The sequence below is a fragment of the Lissotriton vulgaris genome, chromosome 1_1 (genome assembly GCF_964263255.1).
Source record: "Lissotriton vulgaris chromosome 1_1, aLisVul1.2, whole genome shotgun sequence".
In the NCBI taxonomy this organism is placed as follows: domain Eukaryota; kingdom Metazoa; phylum Chordata; class Amphibia; order Caudata; family Salamandridae; genus Lissotriton; species Lissotriton vulgaris.
Genome location: NC_141685.1, coordinates 797,925,408 through 797,943,875, shown reverse-complemented (window position 1 = coordinate 797,943,875; position 18,468 = coordinate 797,925,408). Strand labels below are relative to the sequence as shown.

The window sequence follows — 18,468 nt, the reverse complement described above, 5'->3', positions numbered from 1 at the left end:
TACTTTGTTCAGTTGTTTTCGTCGTTGTGGTACGGATTCCCGATTGGAGGACTCATGTCCGATACCTCCGGTTGGAACTCCAACATATGAGCTCTACAGCAAACATGGACTAGGTCCGATTACTTTTAATGAATATTGGATCCGCTATACTAAAAAAAGACGGTGTCCTTAGTTGGCCACCCCATGGTAGTTTCGAAACACCGATTTTAGATAACCTCGAGGCTAAATTGTTTAAGAAAAAATCAAGGCCGGCCATGTTTGATGCTTTTCGGTTGTGGCGTAAAGAAGCCAAACAGAGAGAGATCAGACTGTTAAAACGTAATCAGAGAGATGGAGTTGCTACCATAGTAAAGAAAGCAGAGCAGTTTCAGCGAGATAAGGAGGAAAAGGAAAAGGAAGTCTTCGATAGATTGCAACGTATGTCTGTAGATAAGTGCTATCCCGCTTTACCGGCGGATACGGACAAAAAGGAGGAAGGTACCGAGGACCCCTTAATGTCTTATCTCATGAAGTCACCACCTCCGTATGTACAGGGTACCATCGCTCCTGTGGTTCCCCCTGCTCCTGCTCCCCAACCAGCTCCTGTCCCTGTACTTCCAGCTGTCCCTGCTCCTCTACCTACTTCTGTCCCTACTGCTCCTCCACTTGTACTTCCTCATACTCCTGCTCCCGCTGCCTCTACTGTTCTGGTTTCTCCTGCTGTTCCCTCTGTTTCTGGTACTTCTCTTGTTACCCCTTTGGGTTATTCTTTGTCTCCGTCTGTTCAACGTCGTACCCCCTCTGTAGCTGCTAACTTCTTTAATTCTCTTGGACCTATTCTTGAGTCCGCTGGTTCGGACGGTCCTCAAAGACGAAGTCAGCTTCCTGGTGGTAGGGAGCGTGACTCATTGTATAATATGGCTACGGGTTGGATGAAATGCCCCGTTAGGAATCCTCCACGTTCGGTATTGAATACATTCGATCAGTTCAATATACCGACACAAAGATATGTTTTTGAAGAAATGTGCAAGGTTTTACGTGACCTAATATCGGCTGACGCATCTGATGATGTAATGACTGCCTTGACTAATCTACAGCTTCAGTTTTCAAGTGGAATGATAGTAGGTAGCAATGTTCGACGTGCAGTCGAGCAATTACTGTCTCTTCGTCCTTCTATAATGCCTCGAGCATTGTTTGTAGAAGATATTGAAGGACCGCTAGGAGCACCTGGTCAGTATCCCATGCCCGAGGTTCCTCCAGTGTGGATGCCAGGTGACGCTAACGCTGCTCCGCCAATCCTGCCACACTTTCAGAGAGTGTGGATCCATCTTCCATGGAAACGATCGGAAGTTCTCCAGGTGAAGCAATCTTTGCCTGACCCTCGCAAAAATCCTGCTGGATATTATAAAGAATTATCGCAGCTCGTAGACGATACGATAATGAATCTTGCCGATATCGATATGCTGTTTGGTAATGTCGTACTGCAACCTGTATGGACAAAGATTCGTCAAGAAAACCATGCAGTAGAATTAGGTGGTGATTGGGCTGCTCTTATCGCGGCAGACACGCGACAAATTGGTGGGGCTAAACCTGAACAGCTCATTACCGATCTCCCTCAGAGAATCATTACCCTAATGAAAACGCTTATGCCAGCCATGAAGGTGAATTGGGACAAACTGTCCGCTTGCAAACAAAAGAAAGATGAGAACGTCTCTGATTTCTTTACGAGATTTGAAGAGGCTTTCATTGACCACAGTGGTCAAGACATGGGTACCGAAGGTGGTCAGAGGTTGTTTGTGGACAAATTTGTTTCAAACTTGTTGCCTGACTTGAGCAACAAGTTGAAAAATTCTGAAAGTGCATGGGCTGTTTCTACTTCTGCTCAAATATTGGCTACTGCTCAATATTATGAGAATAGAGAGAAAGAGGAGAACGATCGCGCTGATAAGAAGACGAAAGAACTCAAAACAAAAGTATTGTTGCAACAGGCGTATCCTCCGCGTTCGAGTCAGAATGACTCGCAACAACGTAATCGATCGCAGTCCCAGTCAAATAGGTCACAATCACGAAATGATTCCTCTTCACAGAGATCGTCGTTAGGGTACAATCAGTGTGCCTATTGTAGACAGGAGGGTCATTTGAAATTTGATTGTCCAGTCCTCAATGAACGTAATAGTGGTAATTCGTCTAGAGGAGGTCGTGGTGGTCCTCAACAGACATCACGTGGTAGAGGTCGCGGTGCTCAGAATGATCGTTCCACTAACACTTCTGACTCCAATAATTGTTTTGATCAGCGTGGATCGTCGCAAGGGCGATCTGCTCAGTACAATGTAGACGATTATTACGTCGATCAGGATGCTGACTACGGTAATTACTAGGACAGCCATAGACAAGGAGAGGGAGTGGTATCAGTTCCGGTTGATCAGAGAGGGCCTTACGTCGCAGTTGCCACTTGGGGCGTCGTTGAGCCTTTTCTGTTGGACACTGGTGCAGCGAAAAGTTCTATTATGCATTCGAAACTCCCTGGCGCACCTTTGTCTGGCTTAACAAATTTTTCCGTTGGATTCTCTGGCGCCCCTGTTAGCAATCCGGTTTCACGCCCTTTGCCTCTTACAATTGGGCCACGTGAGCTCGATGCTCCGTTGATTTTGACCACTGGGTGTGGTGAAAATCTCTTGGGCCTGGATTTGCTAAAACGTTTACATGCGACTTTGTATTGTTCTCCTGCGGGAGTGAAGATTACTTTGGGTGAGAGAGTTATCTCTCCAATGTACTTGTCTCTCGATAAGCTTCCACCGGAATTGAGTTCTCTTCCTGCATCTTTGTGGGCAACAGGTCCTAACGACGTGGGCCTGCTTGACATCTCCCCTTATGTTGTTCATTTGAAATCTAATGTACGGCTGCCACGTATTCCCCAGTATCGTATCTCCCTTGATGGTGAACGAGCATTGTTAGCCATTATCTATGATCTGATTGAGAAAGACGTTATTGAGGAGACTCGGGGAAACGTGTGCAACAGTCCTGTGTTGCCCATTCTGAAACGTACTGATCCTTCGAAACCACCTGTTTATCGTTTTGTTATCGATTTATGGGAGGTAAATAAAATTGTGATTCCTCAGTTCCCTGTTGTGCCCGACATCACGGCGCTACTGACTCTGATTCCAGCCTCAGCATCTTGGTTTTCAGTGATCGATCTGAAGAATGCGTTCTTCAGCATACCGATTGCTGAAGAGAGTAGAGATCTTTTCGGTTTCTCTCTTGGTGGCCGCAGCTTCCGGTTTAAACGTGCTCCCCAGGGCTACTGCAAAAGTCCATCGATATACAGTCAAGCCTTGAAGGGCCAACTAGATGCGTTTGTGTTGCCGGCTGGTGCAGCCTTGATCCAATATGTTGACGACTTATTGGTGGCTGCAGATACTCAGGACATTTGCAAAATTGCCACGGTATCGTTGTTGCAACATCTCTGTGACTTACATCACAAAGTGTCTCCTTCTAAACTTCAATATTGTTGTCAAGAAGTAACCTATCTAGGTCACTTATTGTCAAAGGAGGGAAGAAGGTTGACCCCAGAGAGAATTGCAGCGATTGCCCGAATGACTGTGCCAACAACTCAGAGAGATGTGCGTGCCTTTTTGGGCATCACGTCATACTGCAGACAGTGGATCCCAAATTTTTCACTGTTAGCGAAACGATTGGTGGCTCTTACGTGCAAGGATGTTCCAACTCCTTTACCATGGACGGAAGAATGTCAAAGAAGTTTTTCTGAATTACGTGACGCGTTGTGTTCGGCTCCTGTGTTAGGTACCCCTGACTACAGTAAGCCGTTTACACTATACGTGCACGAGAGAGAAGGTTGTGCGTTGAGTGTTTTGACGCAACCTTTTGGTGGTAAGCAGCGTCCATGTGCATATTTTTCCTCGACCTTGGACCCAGTAGCTAGAGCATTGCCGAGTTGTTTGAGAGCAACAGCGGCAGCTGCGGTGTCCATCCGACAATCAGCAGGATTGGTCATGGATAATATGCTTACGGTGATGGTTCCGCATGCAGTTGACACTCTTTTAAATCGTACGAAAACTCAGCACTTGACGAGTGCAAGGTTGTCTGGGTACGAGTTGACGCTCTTGGCAAGTCATATTCAGATAAAACGTTGTAATGTCCTGAACCCGGCAACCTTGTTACCCATTACTATGGAATCAGATGAAGTAACCCCTCATGACTGCTATTTGCGGACTGAGGAGGAAACAAAAGGTCGTGTGGACCTTAAAAACACTCCTTTGGATGATCCCGATGGGACTTTGTATGTGGATGGTTCATGTTTTAAATTGCCAAATGGTGATGTCACGACTGCGTATGCTGTGGTAACTTTGAATACTGTTGTGGAAGCTGCGAGATTGAATCAGAACTCTGCCCAAGCTGCGGAACTGATCGCTTTGACTAGAGCGTGTGTGTTGTCGAAAGGAAAACGGGTGAATGTGTTTACTGATAGTCAATACGCTTTTGGCGTTGCCCATAGTTTTGGACGATTGTGGCGAGAGAGAGGTTTTATGACATCGCATGGCACTAAGATTCAGCATGGACAACTTGTGAATGATCTTTTGGATGCACTCACTTTGCCTAAGCAGGTGGCGAATGTTAAATGTAGTGCGCATCGGAAGGTGACGGATGATGTTGGCCGTGGTAATGCGTTTGCGGATGAGACTGCTAAGGAGACTGCCCGGAACCTTAACACGAGAATGTATGTGACGAGTTCGGTTAGGTGGCCTACAGAAACGAGTATGTGTGAGGATACCATTGAGTGTGAAAACGATACAGAATGAGGCCACCGAGACTGAGAAGACGAAATGGAAAGAGAGTACGGGAAAATTGGATGCGAATGGTTGTTGGATTGATTTGTCAGAGCACAAGAGGTGGATGTTGCCAGATGCGTATGTGTTAGCTGTTGTGACGATGGCACATGGGTTAGCACATATTAGCGCGAAAGGTATTTGTAAGTTGTTGTCTCCTGTGTGGAAGAATGATGGTATCACGAAGTGTGCTGAGAGATTGGTGAAGAATTGCATGATATGCATGATGTACAATCCTGGTAAGGGAACCCCTACGCCTGCTGGTCATTTTGCTCCCCCTTCATGCCCGTTTGAAGTGATCCAGCTAGACTTCATCCATATGGAGAGATGCAATAACCTGAAATACGTTTTAGTTGTGGTTTGCGCATTCTCCCGATGGATTGAAGCCTACCCTCTCAAAGACAACACTGCTATGTCCACTGCGAAAATCCTACTGAAGGAATACTTTCCTCGGTATGGAATGCCACGAATTGTATGGTCTGATAACGGAAGTGAGTTTGTGGGAAGTGTGATGAAGAGTGTGTGTAAGGGCCTTGGAATTACTCAAAAATTCCATAGCGCCCATCATCCCCAGTCAGCAGGTTTGGTTGAAGGGTATAATGGCACCCTTAAACTTAAACTAGCAAAGATTCAGGCTACGACGGGTCTTTCGTGGCCTGACGCTTTGCCTCTAGCTTTGTTGTCAACAAGGGCGACTGTACACTCCCGAGTAGGGCTTAGCCCCTATGAAATAGTGTTCGGCCGTCCTGCAAATGTTTGGGGGGTCCCTAGGCCAAGTGTGTTTTCTGATCTTGAGTACCCGATGTTGATCGATTATCTGCATGATCTGACTGCTAAACTGAGGTTAATTCATCAACAGGTCTTTGAAGCACTGCCGACGCAGACGGAAGGTCCAGGCCACCAGCTCCAGCCCGGAGACTGGGTGGTGACGAGGAACTTCGGAAGAAAAAGAAACCTCGAGCCTCGTTTTACTGGGCCCTTCCAGGTCCTCCTTGCCACGAGAACTGCTGTCCGTCTGGAGGGCCGAAAACACTGGGTGCATGCCACCCATACGAAGAAGGTTCCTATACCTTTGCCGGCGGACTCTTGGGTGAGGAAGGGCATTGCTTCATCTGAAACTGAAAGATTGCAGACCTTCGTACCTTTTAGCAACGCCAAACCTGTTGGAGAATCCTCAGTGCAGCAGAAAGACATTGTTGAACATTTGTCATCACAAGACTCAAGATCTGAACATTTGACTGATCAACAGAACTCTGTTCCATCATCGGATCCCTTGTTTGATGAACAGACACGTCCTGGGAAAACTCGATACTTTTTGCGATCCAATCCCAAAGACTAATACATTTTCATTTCTGTCCCTCGACATCTACATTATCCCATTTGCCACGATCAGCTTAAATACCCGTATAACTGTGATTATTTTGTAAATATTGAGTTTTTTCCACATATGTGTTTTTGCTTCCACAGCTGAGAGACTTTTGTACATACTTGTATATAAAATACCTTACATCCAGGTGAACCGTAGGGCCGCGCGTGTACTTCCTTCTGGTTAGTAGGTCTTGACACTAGGTCAAAGACCGTCGGTTCCTGGGAACTCCTAGGGATTGACTACTGCTACACAGAACGAAGTGCGTCAAGAAACGTTGCGGACGGTCTTAGGGGATGGCGTTTTCAAAGCTGATGGATTTGGAAGAAGCTCAGGCGCAAAGATTCAAACTTCAACAAATTACTCGGACCAAATGTTTTATGTTTCAGGTGTTCCTTCTGTTTCTGATTGTTTCTTCATTATTGGCGGGTGGGGTGTATTACATGATACCGTACTTCCTACCTTCTGCCATACCTATTCCTACTTCTGAACCTAAATCTACCTCCACTGTATCCCCTCATTCCTTCCATATCTTACCCGAACACGAACAGGCTAGACGTGCGGAATTCAGAAATAATTCCTTTATTCAGCTCCTTCATCAGCACCAGTTAGTGGTTAACACTACTAACTGTTGGGTGTGTGGGTTAATGCCACATACCACGGATAAGGGAATTCCGTATTTGGTCCTTCCTTATAGTTCCCAGGGTTCAGCTCGAGCATTTCAAACAATGTTTCGAAGTGCACTAGATTCCTACCCCAATCGAGAGCCACATCCTTCCCACTTTGGCCCTGGTTCGTACCACAAGCCTTTGGCTATAGCGATCGCTGATTTAGATAGGGATATCTATGAGCCGTCGCTCATCCCAGAGGAGGAGGTGCGAGCCTATAGGGTCCTGAGTAAGGTTGAGTACAGTGCGCTCGTGGGTGAAAGACAGCTTAGAAGCTCGTCTCCGATATGGATCGTACCCCACCTCGGTAATTTCTGTCTATTAGGTCGTGGCCGAAGATCGAGAGCTCGTCTTGGAGAGAGCGCTTGCTCCGAGACTTATATCTTACCGATGCTCTCTTCCCCTGTGTTTCTGGCTGCCAAGGGTACATACTTTATCTGCCATGATCGTGCGTATACATGGTTGCCCTCTGACTTTGTGGGCTCATGTTATATCGCAAATCTGTTGCCTCCGACGTTCACTGTTAATGCAGACTATCACAAGACTAGAGTTGTGAGAGGCATGATTAGCGAAGAGGACACTGCCGGTCAAGAGGCAGGAGACTTTTTCAAGGGTTTCCTTCCGTTTTGGGGGCCTATGGTCAATATTAGGAACCTGAGACAATTGACTCGAGTGGTGGAATCGACAGCTAATATCACTGCCAGTGCCCTTGGTAATATCACCACAGAACTTCAGGCGGATAGGCTCATGACGTTACAAAACCGTATGGTTTTAGACGTTGTTTTAGCAGATCGAGGTGGAGTATGTAAGGTGATCCATTCGAGCTGCTGTATTTTCATTCCAGATAACGCTCCGACTGTCTATCAAGCCATCTCAAAGTTGCATAAGATCTCTGAGTCCATACACGTGGACGTAGGGGATTGGACGCTACTTGGGTGGTTTTGGGGCCTGATGTCGACTTGGGGTTGGAAAATTCTGATGATCATCGGAGTTGTCGCGGTGTTTCTGTTCACGTGTTGCCTTTGTGTGCAGTGTGGTCCTGCCTTATGTGGCCTCTGTGCTACGACGTGTATAAGACAACCGCCTGTTTCCAAAGCAGCTCAGTTGGATAGAATTATGTTGCAGCAACATCTAGACGGTCTGATGAATATCGAATATGATTCTGACTAGTGCTTGCCTACATGAGGGCAAAAGGAGCGTCTGAGGTTCCGTGACGATCGTAAGTGATGTTTTTGACTCGCACGAATATGGTCGAGTCTGGTATCTATGAACCGCAAATGACGAGTTTAGTGGGTGTACGCAGTTTCGCTTTGCTAACCCAAACCGTTCGTTTGTTTCGTGGGTTTCCTCATCTGAGCCCACGGGTTCCATCTTAGATACGGCATCCATTTTGTCTCTTGCCCTCAAGTAGCCAGCGAACAGACGCTGTCCGTTTCGCGACCCTGGGATTGCGGAAAGACACCTTTCCTTTGAAAGTGTCTTTATGATGAGGGGGGACGATACTGTAAGGCAGATGGCCCCGCTCGAGGCTCATCTTGCCGTGTCGGTCTATTGTCTTAGCCGTGCATCTCATTAGGCACGTCCCTTTGATGCCTGCAGCTCGTGTTTCCCGATACCACCCCTTTTACACCCTTTCCGATCTCCCCACTGTTTCTGCCTTCCTCTGCACCTGTTTTTGTTCTTCCTTCGATCTGTTTACTGCCAATTGGAATGAATGTACTAATGGTGGGAAGATGGGTTTTTACAGTTGGGAACCACCAAATGTTTCCGTATTTATGTTCCGGACCTTGAATGCATCAAAGCAACCCCTCTTGGAGATAATGATGGGAACCAAGTTGTAAACCTTTGTGTATCATGTTAACCTATGAGAGAAATGTGTATAAAAGGAGCGACCCACAGTAGCAATTTGAAGCAGACTCCACGAACATACAGACGCTGTACTTCTTGTGACTTCTGTGTTTCCCTGCAGTAATAAACCTCGAATCTTTGACGCCGAAGGAAGAGTCCCGTGTCTCTGTCATTTGTACGCCGGAACAGGTTACCCACGAAGGTTTCAGGTGTTGTCCCCTGGCACCGCTGGGTCTTAGAATAACCCAGTCCTTCACTATGCCCCTCCCCACGCTTAACATTGATAATCAATACCATATTAGAATGTGCGCATCTGCATTTATTAAGAATATACGTATTACGGAAATTATGGCGAGACCATGAAATAATAAAAACTTCACCACGAAAGACATATTATGAATGGGGAAATCGGATATCAGCGTTAAAGCTCTCTCTGCTGCTGCAGATCACACATTTATTCACAGCCTGAGGTGCCAGGATTTCAGTCTTTCCTACTTGAAAGAAGGAGTTTGTGTGGGCCGGGTCCTAAAAAGCAGGTGCAGAGACGGGTCCCTATCGGGCTCTCCTTTTGGCATTCACCATCAGGGTGAAATAACATCTTAATTCTGCAGTAGTGCCACCCTCCACTGCCTTTGAGGTAACTTCGAAGCGATTTGTTGTAGTTGTTTCATAGTCTCATCATTGCAGAACTGAAGCATTGTTATAAACAACAAAGTCATAGTTGTTACTTATTTATTCTATGCAACTAACAACCATTGACAAAGCCAATTGTACTGTTTTGTAGGTGTGATGCTGTTACGTGTTGTATTATTTATCTGGAGCAATCAGAGAAGCAGCAAAATATCAGTGGGGCAGCACACTATGGCAAAGCACAGGTTTTTAGCTTACGTGTTTTTAAGCCACGCCCTTAATTACATTGGCCACACTCCTTTGAGAGACCCCCCCTGTTTTTTCATCCCACTTAAAGCCCTGCTTGAAAGCCTGAGTGAGAATACAGGACGCGATGACTGCTCAACGGCATCTGTTTTCTTCTATTTTTTCTGCTAGGAGGGAGCAGGTAAATCCCTCCCCCTTTTCCTTCTGATGCATATGGTGATGGCTGAATGTGTGTATGCCTGAGAGTATGAATGGTTTCTGTATATATTGCCCTTCTGGTTCTTGTGCTGGGCCAATATCGCCAAAGAATATATTTTTATATGTCTATGAAATGAATCTCTTTGAACAAATGAATGTCTTCTTACTACGAAATATTTAAAAATAAAATGATTTGATACTTGACAGCGTTTTTGTGGGCAATTGTATTCATTTGAACTCCTTAGTCTTCTAGAGTTTTGGGAACTTCCCGCTCATGTTTTGATGACTATTAACTCCCTGGTGGGTTGTTCCCCTTTATCCTTTAATTAGGTTCAGGGTCCCTTTTGTGTCATTTATATAAATCCCTCCCCCCCACCTCCAGTCCATTCTCCCAAGTATGCCCAAGGTATTCCTAGAATCGCCGGTGCTGCCCAGAGATAGAGCCGTGCCCTGCTGTCCTCTCCATTCTGTCGCACTGAGTGACTCCCCCTCCCTGTCGTCCCCTCCTCACTCCACTCTCCTCCACCCCGGATTTGTTTAATCTGCCTTTCTGCTTGCTCAGCCGGCTCTGTCTGTTCTGTTTGCTTGCAAAGGATAAAACCCCTCTCTTGTAGACCACAAGTGGGGTAGAGGCAAGGACAGAGTGCCGGGCGGGGGGGGGGCACAAAAGGGGTGGGTGGAGGGAGTGCAGCATGGGAGCCAGAGATTGCATTTATAGCACCAACATCACCCAGAGAGGTGTCAGAGCGCCTTACAATAGAGTGAAGAACGTAACATGAGACATTCAGAGTAACAGGGTAGCAGGGACAGTACGTAAAGCTCCTACGAGTAAAAGATATTCAGAATGGAGTAGAGGAGGCAAAACTTAATCTCTGGTTTAGGCTGGACCTGGCTCAGAACGTCTGGCTTCAGGACCAAATGGCCCTTAGGCCCCTGGCTGTGGCAGCTTTCGCTGACACACCACTGCTGACACCACGCTGCTGACACCACGCTGCTGACACCACTTCTGACATACCACTGCTGACACACCACTGCTGCCTCACCGCTGCTGACACACCACTGCAGCCACACCACTGCTGACACACCACTGCTGACACACCACTGCTGACACACCGCTGCAGACACATTGCTGCTGACACACCATTGCTGACACACCACTGCTGACACACCACTGCTGCCTCACCGCTGGTGACACACGGCTGCTGACACATCGCTGCTGACACACCGTTGCTGACACACGACTGCTGACGCACGACTGCTGACACAACGTTGCTGACTCATCACTGCTGAAATGCCATTGCTGACATGCCGCTGCTGACACCACTGCTGACACCACACTGCTGACACCACGCTGCTGACACCACTGCTAACATAGCACTGCTGACACCACTGCTGACACACCGCTGCTGACACACCACTGCTGACACACCACTGCTAACACGATGCTGCTGACACATCACTGCTGACATGCCGCTGCTGACACACCGCTGCTGACAAACCACTGTTCCCCGCATGAATAGAATAAGCATTGAAAATACAATAGGTTTCACCTTTGATTAAGTTAAAGCCATTTGCTTTGCTAATGTTATTGTATAGCAAAGCAATGGCTTTAACTTAATGAAAGGCGAGACCTATTGCATTTTTAATGCTTGTTCTTTTAGTGCTTGGGACTATAGCTTTCCCAATCAGACCCTGACTCATTATGCTTATCAGGTGTACCTCTCCCTCTTATGGGATCTCTGTAAATCTTTGTTATTGGTTGCAAGATGTTGTTCTTGTTCTGTAAAATTTGGAGTTTGTTTCTCAGCCAGTGTGCTGGCAATAATTCGTAGTATGGAACCAGAATATCATGGCCTTAATATTGTCTGACATATATATTGAGTTTCACACGTCGTTTACCTACATATCACCCCACCATTAGAGTTAGTAATAGAAAAACTTCATTAATGGACTGATATATTTATAAACAATATTTAGTCCCTGATATTTATATCATAGGATATTTATTATTGATACTCTAACATACAGCCAACATCTGATGTAAGTAGCCTTGTCTTACTGACTCTCAGTGCAGTTGACAGTACTCCAGGCCATTTTATGACCACAATTCTGGTGAGGCTCAGCCATTCCCTTGTAAACTGGTATGCACAAGAATGACTGTTATTTAGCAGGGCTGTCCTGTACCTCGCACAGGGCATACCTGACAATATCTATGTCAATTATTAATATTGGCCTGCAAATATACTGACTTGACAATATCAACAAGTCAGTATTGTGGCATCAATATAAGTGTAAATATGAAAAGTCTTTTCTTGTAGTAGAACATATTCACACTATACTAACCACAAACCCATCATATGGATGCTGTGCAATTTTATGTGTATGCAAATAAAGGAGGGGGTACCCCTGACTAGAGTTCCTAATTCGGGATATGCAGATAAGTTTGGAAAAACAGGTAATTAGGAACAATATTTAGCTAATGGACACGACCTGACATCAGACAGTAATAAATCTGGTTAAACACCATGTATGGTACAAAAATACATATTTTATTTTATTTAAAGATTTCTTTATAATTAAAAGGCACACAGTTTAATGTCTCCTCTGTACATGTGATGTTTAATCTACATATATCGTATGCTATACTGTTTTGTTCATTTCTGTTTTCCAATACAGTTTATAACATTTCATGGTTTGGAGACTGTGATGGTGGTGCTATACAAACTGATCATTTGCGATCTAAAAACATGGCTAGATGTAACAACTACGCGCGTTTCGGCTGAGGGCCTTCATCAGGAAGCCATGAAATTCCCAAATGAACCTTTATTTAATCGGAATCAAAAGTTGAAAAGACCTTGGGTCACGGTGGTCCAAATGAGACTGATTGAGTTAATGGAGATTCTGGATGAGTGGTCCGTCGCAATGGCCCGTACTAAGAATTTGGTATTCTCGGGAACTGCCCGGAAAGGAAAGGAGATTGCAGTGAAGTTAACTCGAGTGCCTGATTCGGCAGTCCGTCAGGAATGTTAGTAATGGGGATCTGAAGGTCGGGTACTTCTTTCAATTCGGTGCATCCAAAGCGATGTCCATGTTAAGGTAATCTTAAAAAGGAGTTCCGCCTGCCTTCCAATGGTGGAGTCTTCCGGTATCAGTCGGTCGGACCCGAATATTGTTCCTAATTACCTGCTGTGCAATTTTATTTCAGTGCGTGTGGGTTGAAGGGATTGTGCTAGTATAATGGGGTGGGTCGAAGTGGTGCGCCATGACATGGGCATGATTTGGATATTGGCAGACAGTTTACTCCGTCACAACGGAATGGATATCTCGCCTGCCGAAATCTAAATCCCATAATATCCTAAATCAGACCCTATGTTTCTGTAGGGATAAACTTTAGAGTACCCAAATTCTGCATGAAGGGATGAGTTGGGAATGAAGAGAAAGGTGCAGCAGATGTGACTAGCCATCTTTGAAAGCATAACATTGTATAAAGAATTAAATATGCAGTCAAATATTGTGCATGTGTGTGTCTTCTAATGCTTAGATTCTAAGAATGGCGCGAGTATCAAGAGGGAGAGAGAGGACCAGATAGCTAGTCCAGATCCCCGGTTTATATGTCAATTAATCAAAAAGAGACTAGCTAGGAATAGGGTTAGCATGACATTAATATTATAACCATCATGGTGACTCAGTATTGTTTTGTCAATTGGTGGTGGCACCTGCTGGGTGTCTTTAGAAAGCCCTCACCCACCAACCTAGGTGGTGGCATGCTTCATCATCGGGCCCACCCAGTGACACCTAGCGTGTCCCGGGTGTGCTACGACGCCTGATTACAGCGGAGCAGGTATGTCACTGTGTGTGCGGTGAAGGGTGATAAGTTCGTGAGTTTAAAACGGCTTGGCGGGGGTCCCAGAGGGTGAGGACACTTTATTAAATGGGCCTCCGTCAGCGGTTAAAAATAAGGCTGTGGGACGTTAGAGGCGAGTTACGACCTCCTACGTCCTTAATGTGTCAACATGTTTCAGCCAGTGCCTTATCAATATTCTGGCTTTCTTCAGGACAAATAAAAGGTGTGTGTAGTTAAAACTAGGGGGTGTGTATTGTAGACTATGTGTCTTCACGCCCTAAAGTGTATCTAACTGTGAGAGGGGGATTCCCTTCTCAAGATCACGCTAGTTTTAGGTTGGTTTAGCTTCAAGGTTATTGAAGTGGCAAGGGGTTGGCCAGGATTTCTGGCCAGCACAGGCGTTGTACCTGTTGTGCCTCCTTCGCAGATTCGTTAGATTCTAAGAATAGCATTTGCATCGATATTCACGACACTGTGCAAAACTACTGATAAAGGCCAGTGTCATGTTTCTATAGCAGTATGTATCTATTGTAATTTCATGTGCTGTGCCTACTGCCAAACCTGTAGAGTCCAGAATTAGGCAAAGCATTTGAGTCTACAAGCGAGGTAAGAATAACGTTGTCCTGTGTTTGCCTGCACGTATCTGCTCCTCGACGTGGAGGTTGAAAATGTGAGATGTTTAGTTAACTTTGCGAAGTACTTCCTTCTAATGTGATCTTCTTTGCCCAGGTCCACCTGATGTTGATCAGCCATGCACACCCAGCCTGCAGGCCTGGAGCCCTGAACTCCACTTCTACCACACAAACATGACGGTGGAGTGTCCACAGCCACATGGCTGCATCCTGGAGCTTAGCTTCTTCGTCCCTGTATACCCAGAGGCCCTTACACTATGGATCACCTACCTCTCTCTGGACCTTCCCAAGCCACTTTCTGATCTTGAGCTGCTGATAGAGAACGGGGAGTCCATTCACCTAGGCCCCATGGACATCTTCTGTGACATGCCACTCACCGTCAAGCTGGCCGTTGATAAAAAGGTTTCCGGTGTGCGAGTCTACACCTTCGATGAGCAGATGGAAATTGATGCTGCCATGTTGACATCTAAACCTGGAAGCCCAATCTGCTCCCTCTGCAGCCCTGTGTCATATAGAATTTTTCGAGAGCCTCCTTTCCGCAAGGATACCTTCTTTACCACCACACACCCCACCCAGACGTTCACGGACTGGTAAGTATGACTGTTGCTGTTATGTTTGGAGTTTGAAAAAAGGCCGAACAAGGTATATGACCTAAACAATCTGGCTACCGTTTTCGATGTCACCTTATATTGCATGCTGTAATCCAAGCCGAGCTGACACTTTAATAGGAAGAGCTAAGATAGCAATCGTAGGGAACCACATAGTAGTAGTGCCAAATTACTGCATAAGGCTCCAGAATGACATTTTCTGGTGGATGGATGTGTTCCAGGAGACAAAATGCCATTTTGCCTGGAGCTGTAAAAATCCTAGAAGAGTCCACGGGTGTCCAAATTAGGTAAAACAGGTTAAAGAACGCAAAACTGCAATATTTTCAGGATATGCATGTAAGAAAAATGTTCAATAAGTGAATCAAAATTGATCTCCATTGTTTAGCAAATGCTCATACTGTAAGCCTGGCCTGGATCTGGACCTCCTGGTCCTATTGTGAACAGCCTTGCTAATGTTCCTAGAGTTTCACTTTGAGATATCTGTGGAGCATTGTTTTGGAGAATACAAAATGGCAATATTTGACAAGTCCCCCTTCCAGCATTGTCAAAAATCTCTGATTATATCATATTACTTGAAAGATTGGTTTGGAACTTCTACAGCTTATGACATACCTCACCCTACTTTGAAAAAAGACTATAAAAATGTTAACTTGGCTTTCCAAAGATGGTTGAGTCTTTGAAACTCACAAAAGATCTCAAGTAGAATTAAGAAAAGAATAAATATAGAAATGGCCCTTTGAACATCTTAAGCTTTGTCAATTAAATTCCTGCCTATCTTACCCCTTGCTTATCAACCTTCATTAGATCTAAAAAGTTTTTATCAACTGGCTGGTGCACTCAGTGCACTCTTTCTAACAAGGCAGGCAATAAAGCTGATGGCGTCCATTGCAACAATCTTTGCTGGCACTCCCCTCCCCAATGACCTCCTTCTCCACGGACTCCCTCGCTACCGCCCTACATCACAACCCCGCATCTCTCCATAGCCCCTCTCTCACATACATTACATTTGTTTTTAAATGCTCGTTGGGGTCGACTTTATTAATAAGAAAGTATAGCAACCCAAATGAACCACTTTAGTAACATCAGGAATACATAATGAAAGATTGGGAGAAAAAACATAACGTCCTAACCTATATTATGGAGTTTGCAGGTAGCTCTTTGATGCCAGTTCATAAATCACTGTTCTACATTAGGATTGTACCGTATGAACTGCAAGTAACAAAATGATTTCTATCAGAAAAGCAATAATCCACTGAAAAATCCACGTAAAATACAGTCCTGTGATCTGCATAGTACATAGACATTCTTTGCAGCAGGCATTTTAACCCTCTACATTACTTTATGATTAGACAAAACTCCCACCTCTCTCCAGTAGGAACATTAATCACTAAAGTTATCTTGACATTTTTATTGTTGCCCGAAAACTGTTGGATGCACAAGGAGCTCTGTAGCAGGTGCTTTTAAAACCATTAGTTAATTCTAAGTACAGTGCCTCGCAACCCCCACTGTCCCCATAGGTCAGCGCTAGGTGAGACTGCACCGGTCGCAGTCACACCACTCCAAAGCCAGCCCTGCTCCCTAATCCTTGGTCGTGGGTGTTGGACTTTTATTGAGTTTCCTTTTCATTGTGTTTTTTTTTTATCAGGGTTCTCCAAAGTTGGTCCTGGTGGGCCGTATTCATGCCAGATTTTTAGGATAACTACATTTATCTAAATGGGCATATGCTAAAAATCTGGCATGGATCCGGCCTCCAGGACCGACTTTGAAGAACCTTGTTTAAATGAATTAAGGACTAGGCAGTGATACTGGCACTTTTTCCTCTCCTGATTGTGGTTGTTAATTTGTTTATTAAATGAGCCTTTAGTTTAGTATCAGAAAGCTGTTTTACAAACTGTTATTTAGAGTAAGTGATTGCTCAAGCTAGCTCACCTCCAACAGGGTGGGAAGCTTTGTTGTTTTCAATACATACAATATGTCTAACAACCACCCTTTGTACCATAGTGTGTGCCACCTGATAGTAACAGAGGCTACACTGGGAACACCACAGAGCTGGTATCTACATGGCTTCAGATTGGAGGTACCTGGTGGTGCTGGTGGGGTAACATTACATCTAACCCCCAAAACTGATTTCCTGCAAGTAGGTTTTTAGGGGGCCCCAAATATCCCTAGGTCTCGATGTTACGGGGAGTGTTGTTGGAAATAATTCCCCATTAGTATTACAATAGATGAGGCTGTTTAACCATGATTTGGTAGTGGGAACCAATTTATCGCCCCAATGTCGATCTATCTCTTGTTTGGCGAGAAGGAGCGCAATAGAGGTGTAGCAGCGTATCTGTTTGGGGATGTTGCGAATGTAACCCAGCAGTGCTACTTCTGGAGTAGAGAGAAGTTCCAGGTGCGTCATCTGAGAAAGGATTTGACATACTGCTCTACAGAACCTACCAATTTTCTCACAGTTCCAAGTCATATGGACAAAATCAGCATGCTGTGTCCCGCATTTGGGGCAACTGTGTGATCTACAGGGGTCGAACAAGTAAAGTTTGGAGGGGGACATATAGGTTCTCCATTGAAACTTAAATTTAATTAGTTTATGGCGAGTGTTCAGGGAGACTTCCTTCGTTTGAGTGCAGCAGAAGGACCAGTGGGAATCCTCTATAGGGTGACCTAGATCTCGTTACCAGGTTTCTCGGATTTTAGCATCTCTAGTGGGAACTAGTAACATGCAGGCCTTATAGAGCTTGGAGATTAAATGCTCCCCCCCAGTGTTTGTGAATAACAAAGTCAGAGGTGCAAATGATTCCGGTTCCAGTGGGAATTCAGATATCAACAACCTCAGTGAATTGCGAAGCCTGCTGAGAATGCAAGTGTCCATAAACGAAGCTTCGCTAAATCTGATGTCCTTGGAGCTGTGGAAAGTATGTCCGTTTGCAAATAACTCACCACAGGTGTCCAGGGAGTACTTAACCAAAGTACGTTGTATTAACTTCTCTTCGGTGATAGGTAGCCAAGGGTTGTTGAGTAATGGAAGCGCCGAAGAATATAACTTGTGGCTGTCAGTGATTCGTGCTATTTTCTTCCAAGCCCAACTAGTGGTAGATACTGTTTGGATGTCTCTGGGATCTCTTGGGAACCCCTTTGGGAGGGTTGTTTTGAGTGAAACCTGGGGAACCTCTTGGGAGGATTGTTTTAAGTGAAGCCAGGGACACCAGGTCTGCATCTAACTTCAGATACAAGATACGTGCATCTGGATGATACCATGAGTGGGCACAGCTGCATTATGCCACCAAATAATAGATCTGAAAATTTGGAACCCCAAATCTGCCCCTGTTGTATGGTAGTGTCAAGGTATCCCAACTGACCCTGGCTCTCCTCCCACCCCAAATCAACCGGATAAGATGCAATCTAAGTGTGCGGAAAAAACTATTGGGCAGGGGGAAGGGTATATTTTAAAACAGATATGAAAACTTATTGAGAACCACCATTTTTATAATGGCCACCCTCCCCGCTAAGCAAAGGGGGAGCTTGATCAGCGTTTCACCTGCTGTTCCAAGGTGTGCATAGCCAGGCCACATTCAAGCAACACCACCTGTGCAGCTTCAATATGA

The 18,468-nt window shown here is 45.3% G+C and overlaps 1 protein-coding gene across 1 annotated transcript in view; it reads left to right on the top strand.

The window, feature by feature from the left end:
- Positions 1 to 18,468, top strand: part of PAPPA2 (pappalysin 2) — an 853,188-nt gene that overhangs the window by 406,716 nt on the left and 428,004 nt on the right. Inside the window, exon 7 of the mRNA XM_086956586.1 lies at positions 14,353 to 14,845. Coding sequence (XP_086812712.1) covers positions 14,353 to 14,845 — 493 coding nt within the window. The remainder of the gene's footprint in view (positions 1 to 14,352; positions 14,846 to 18,468) is intronic.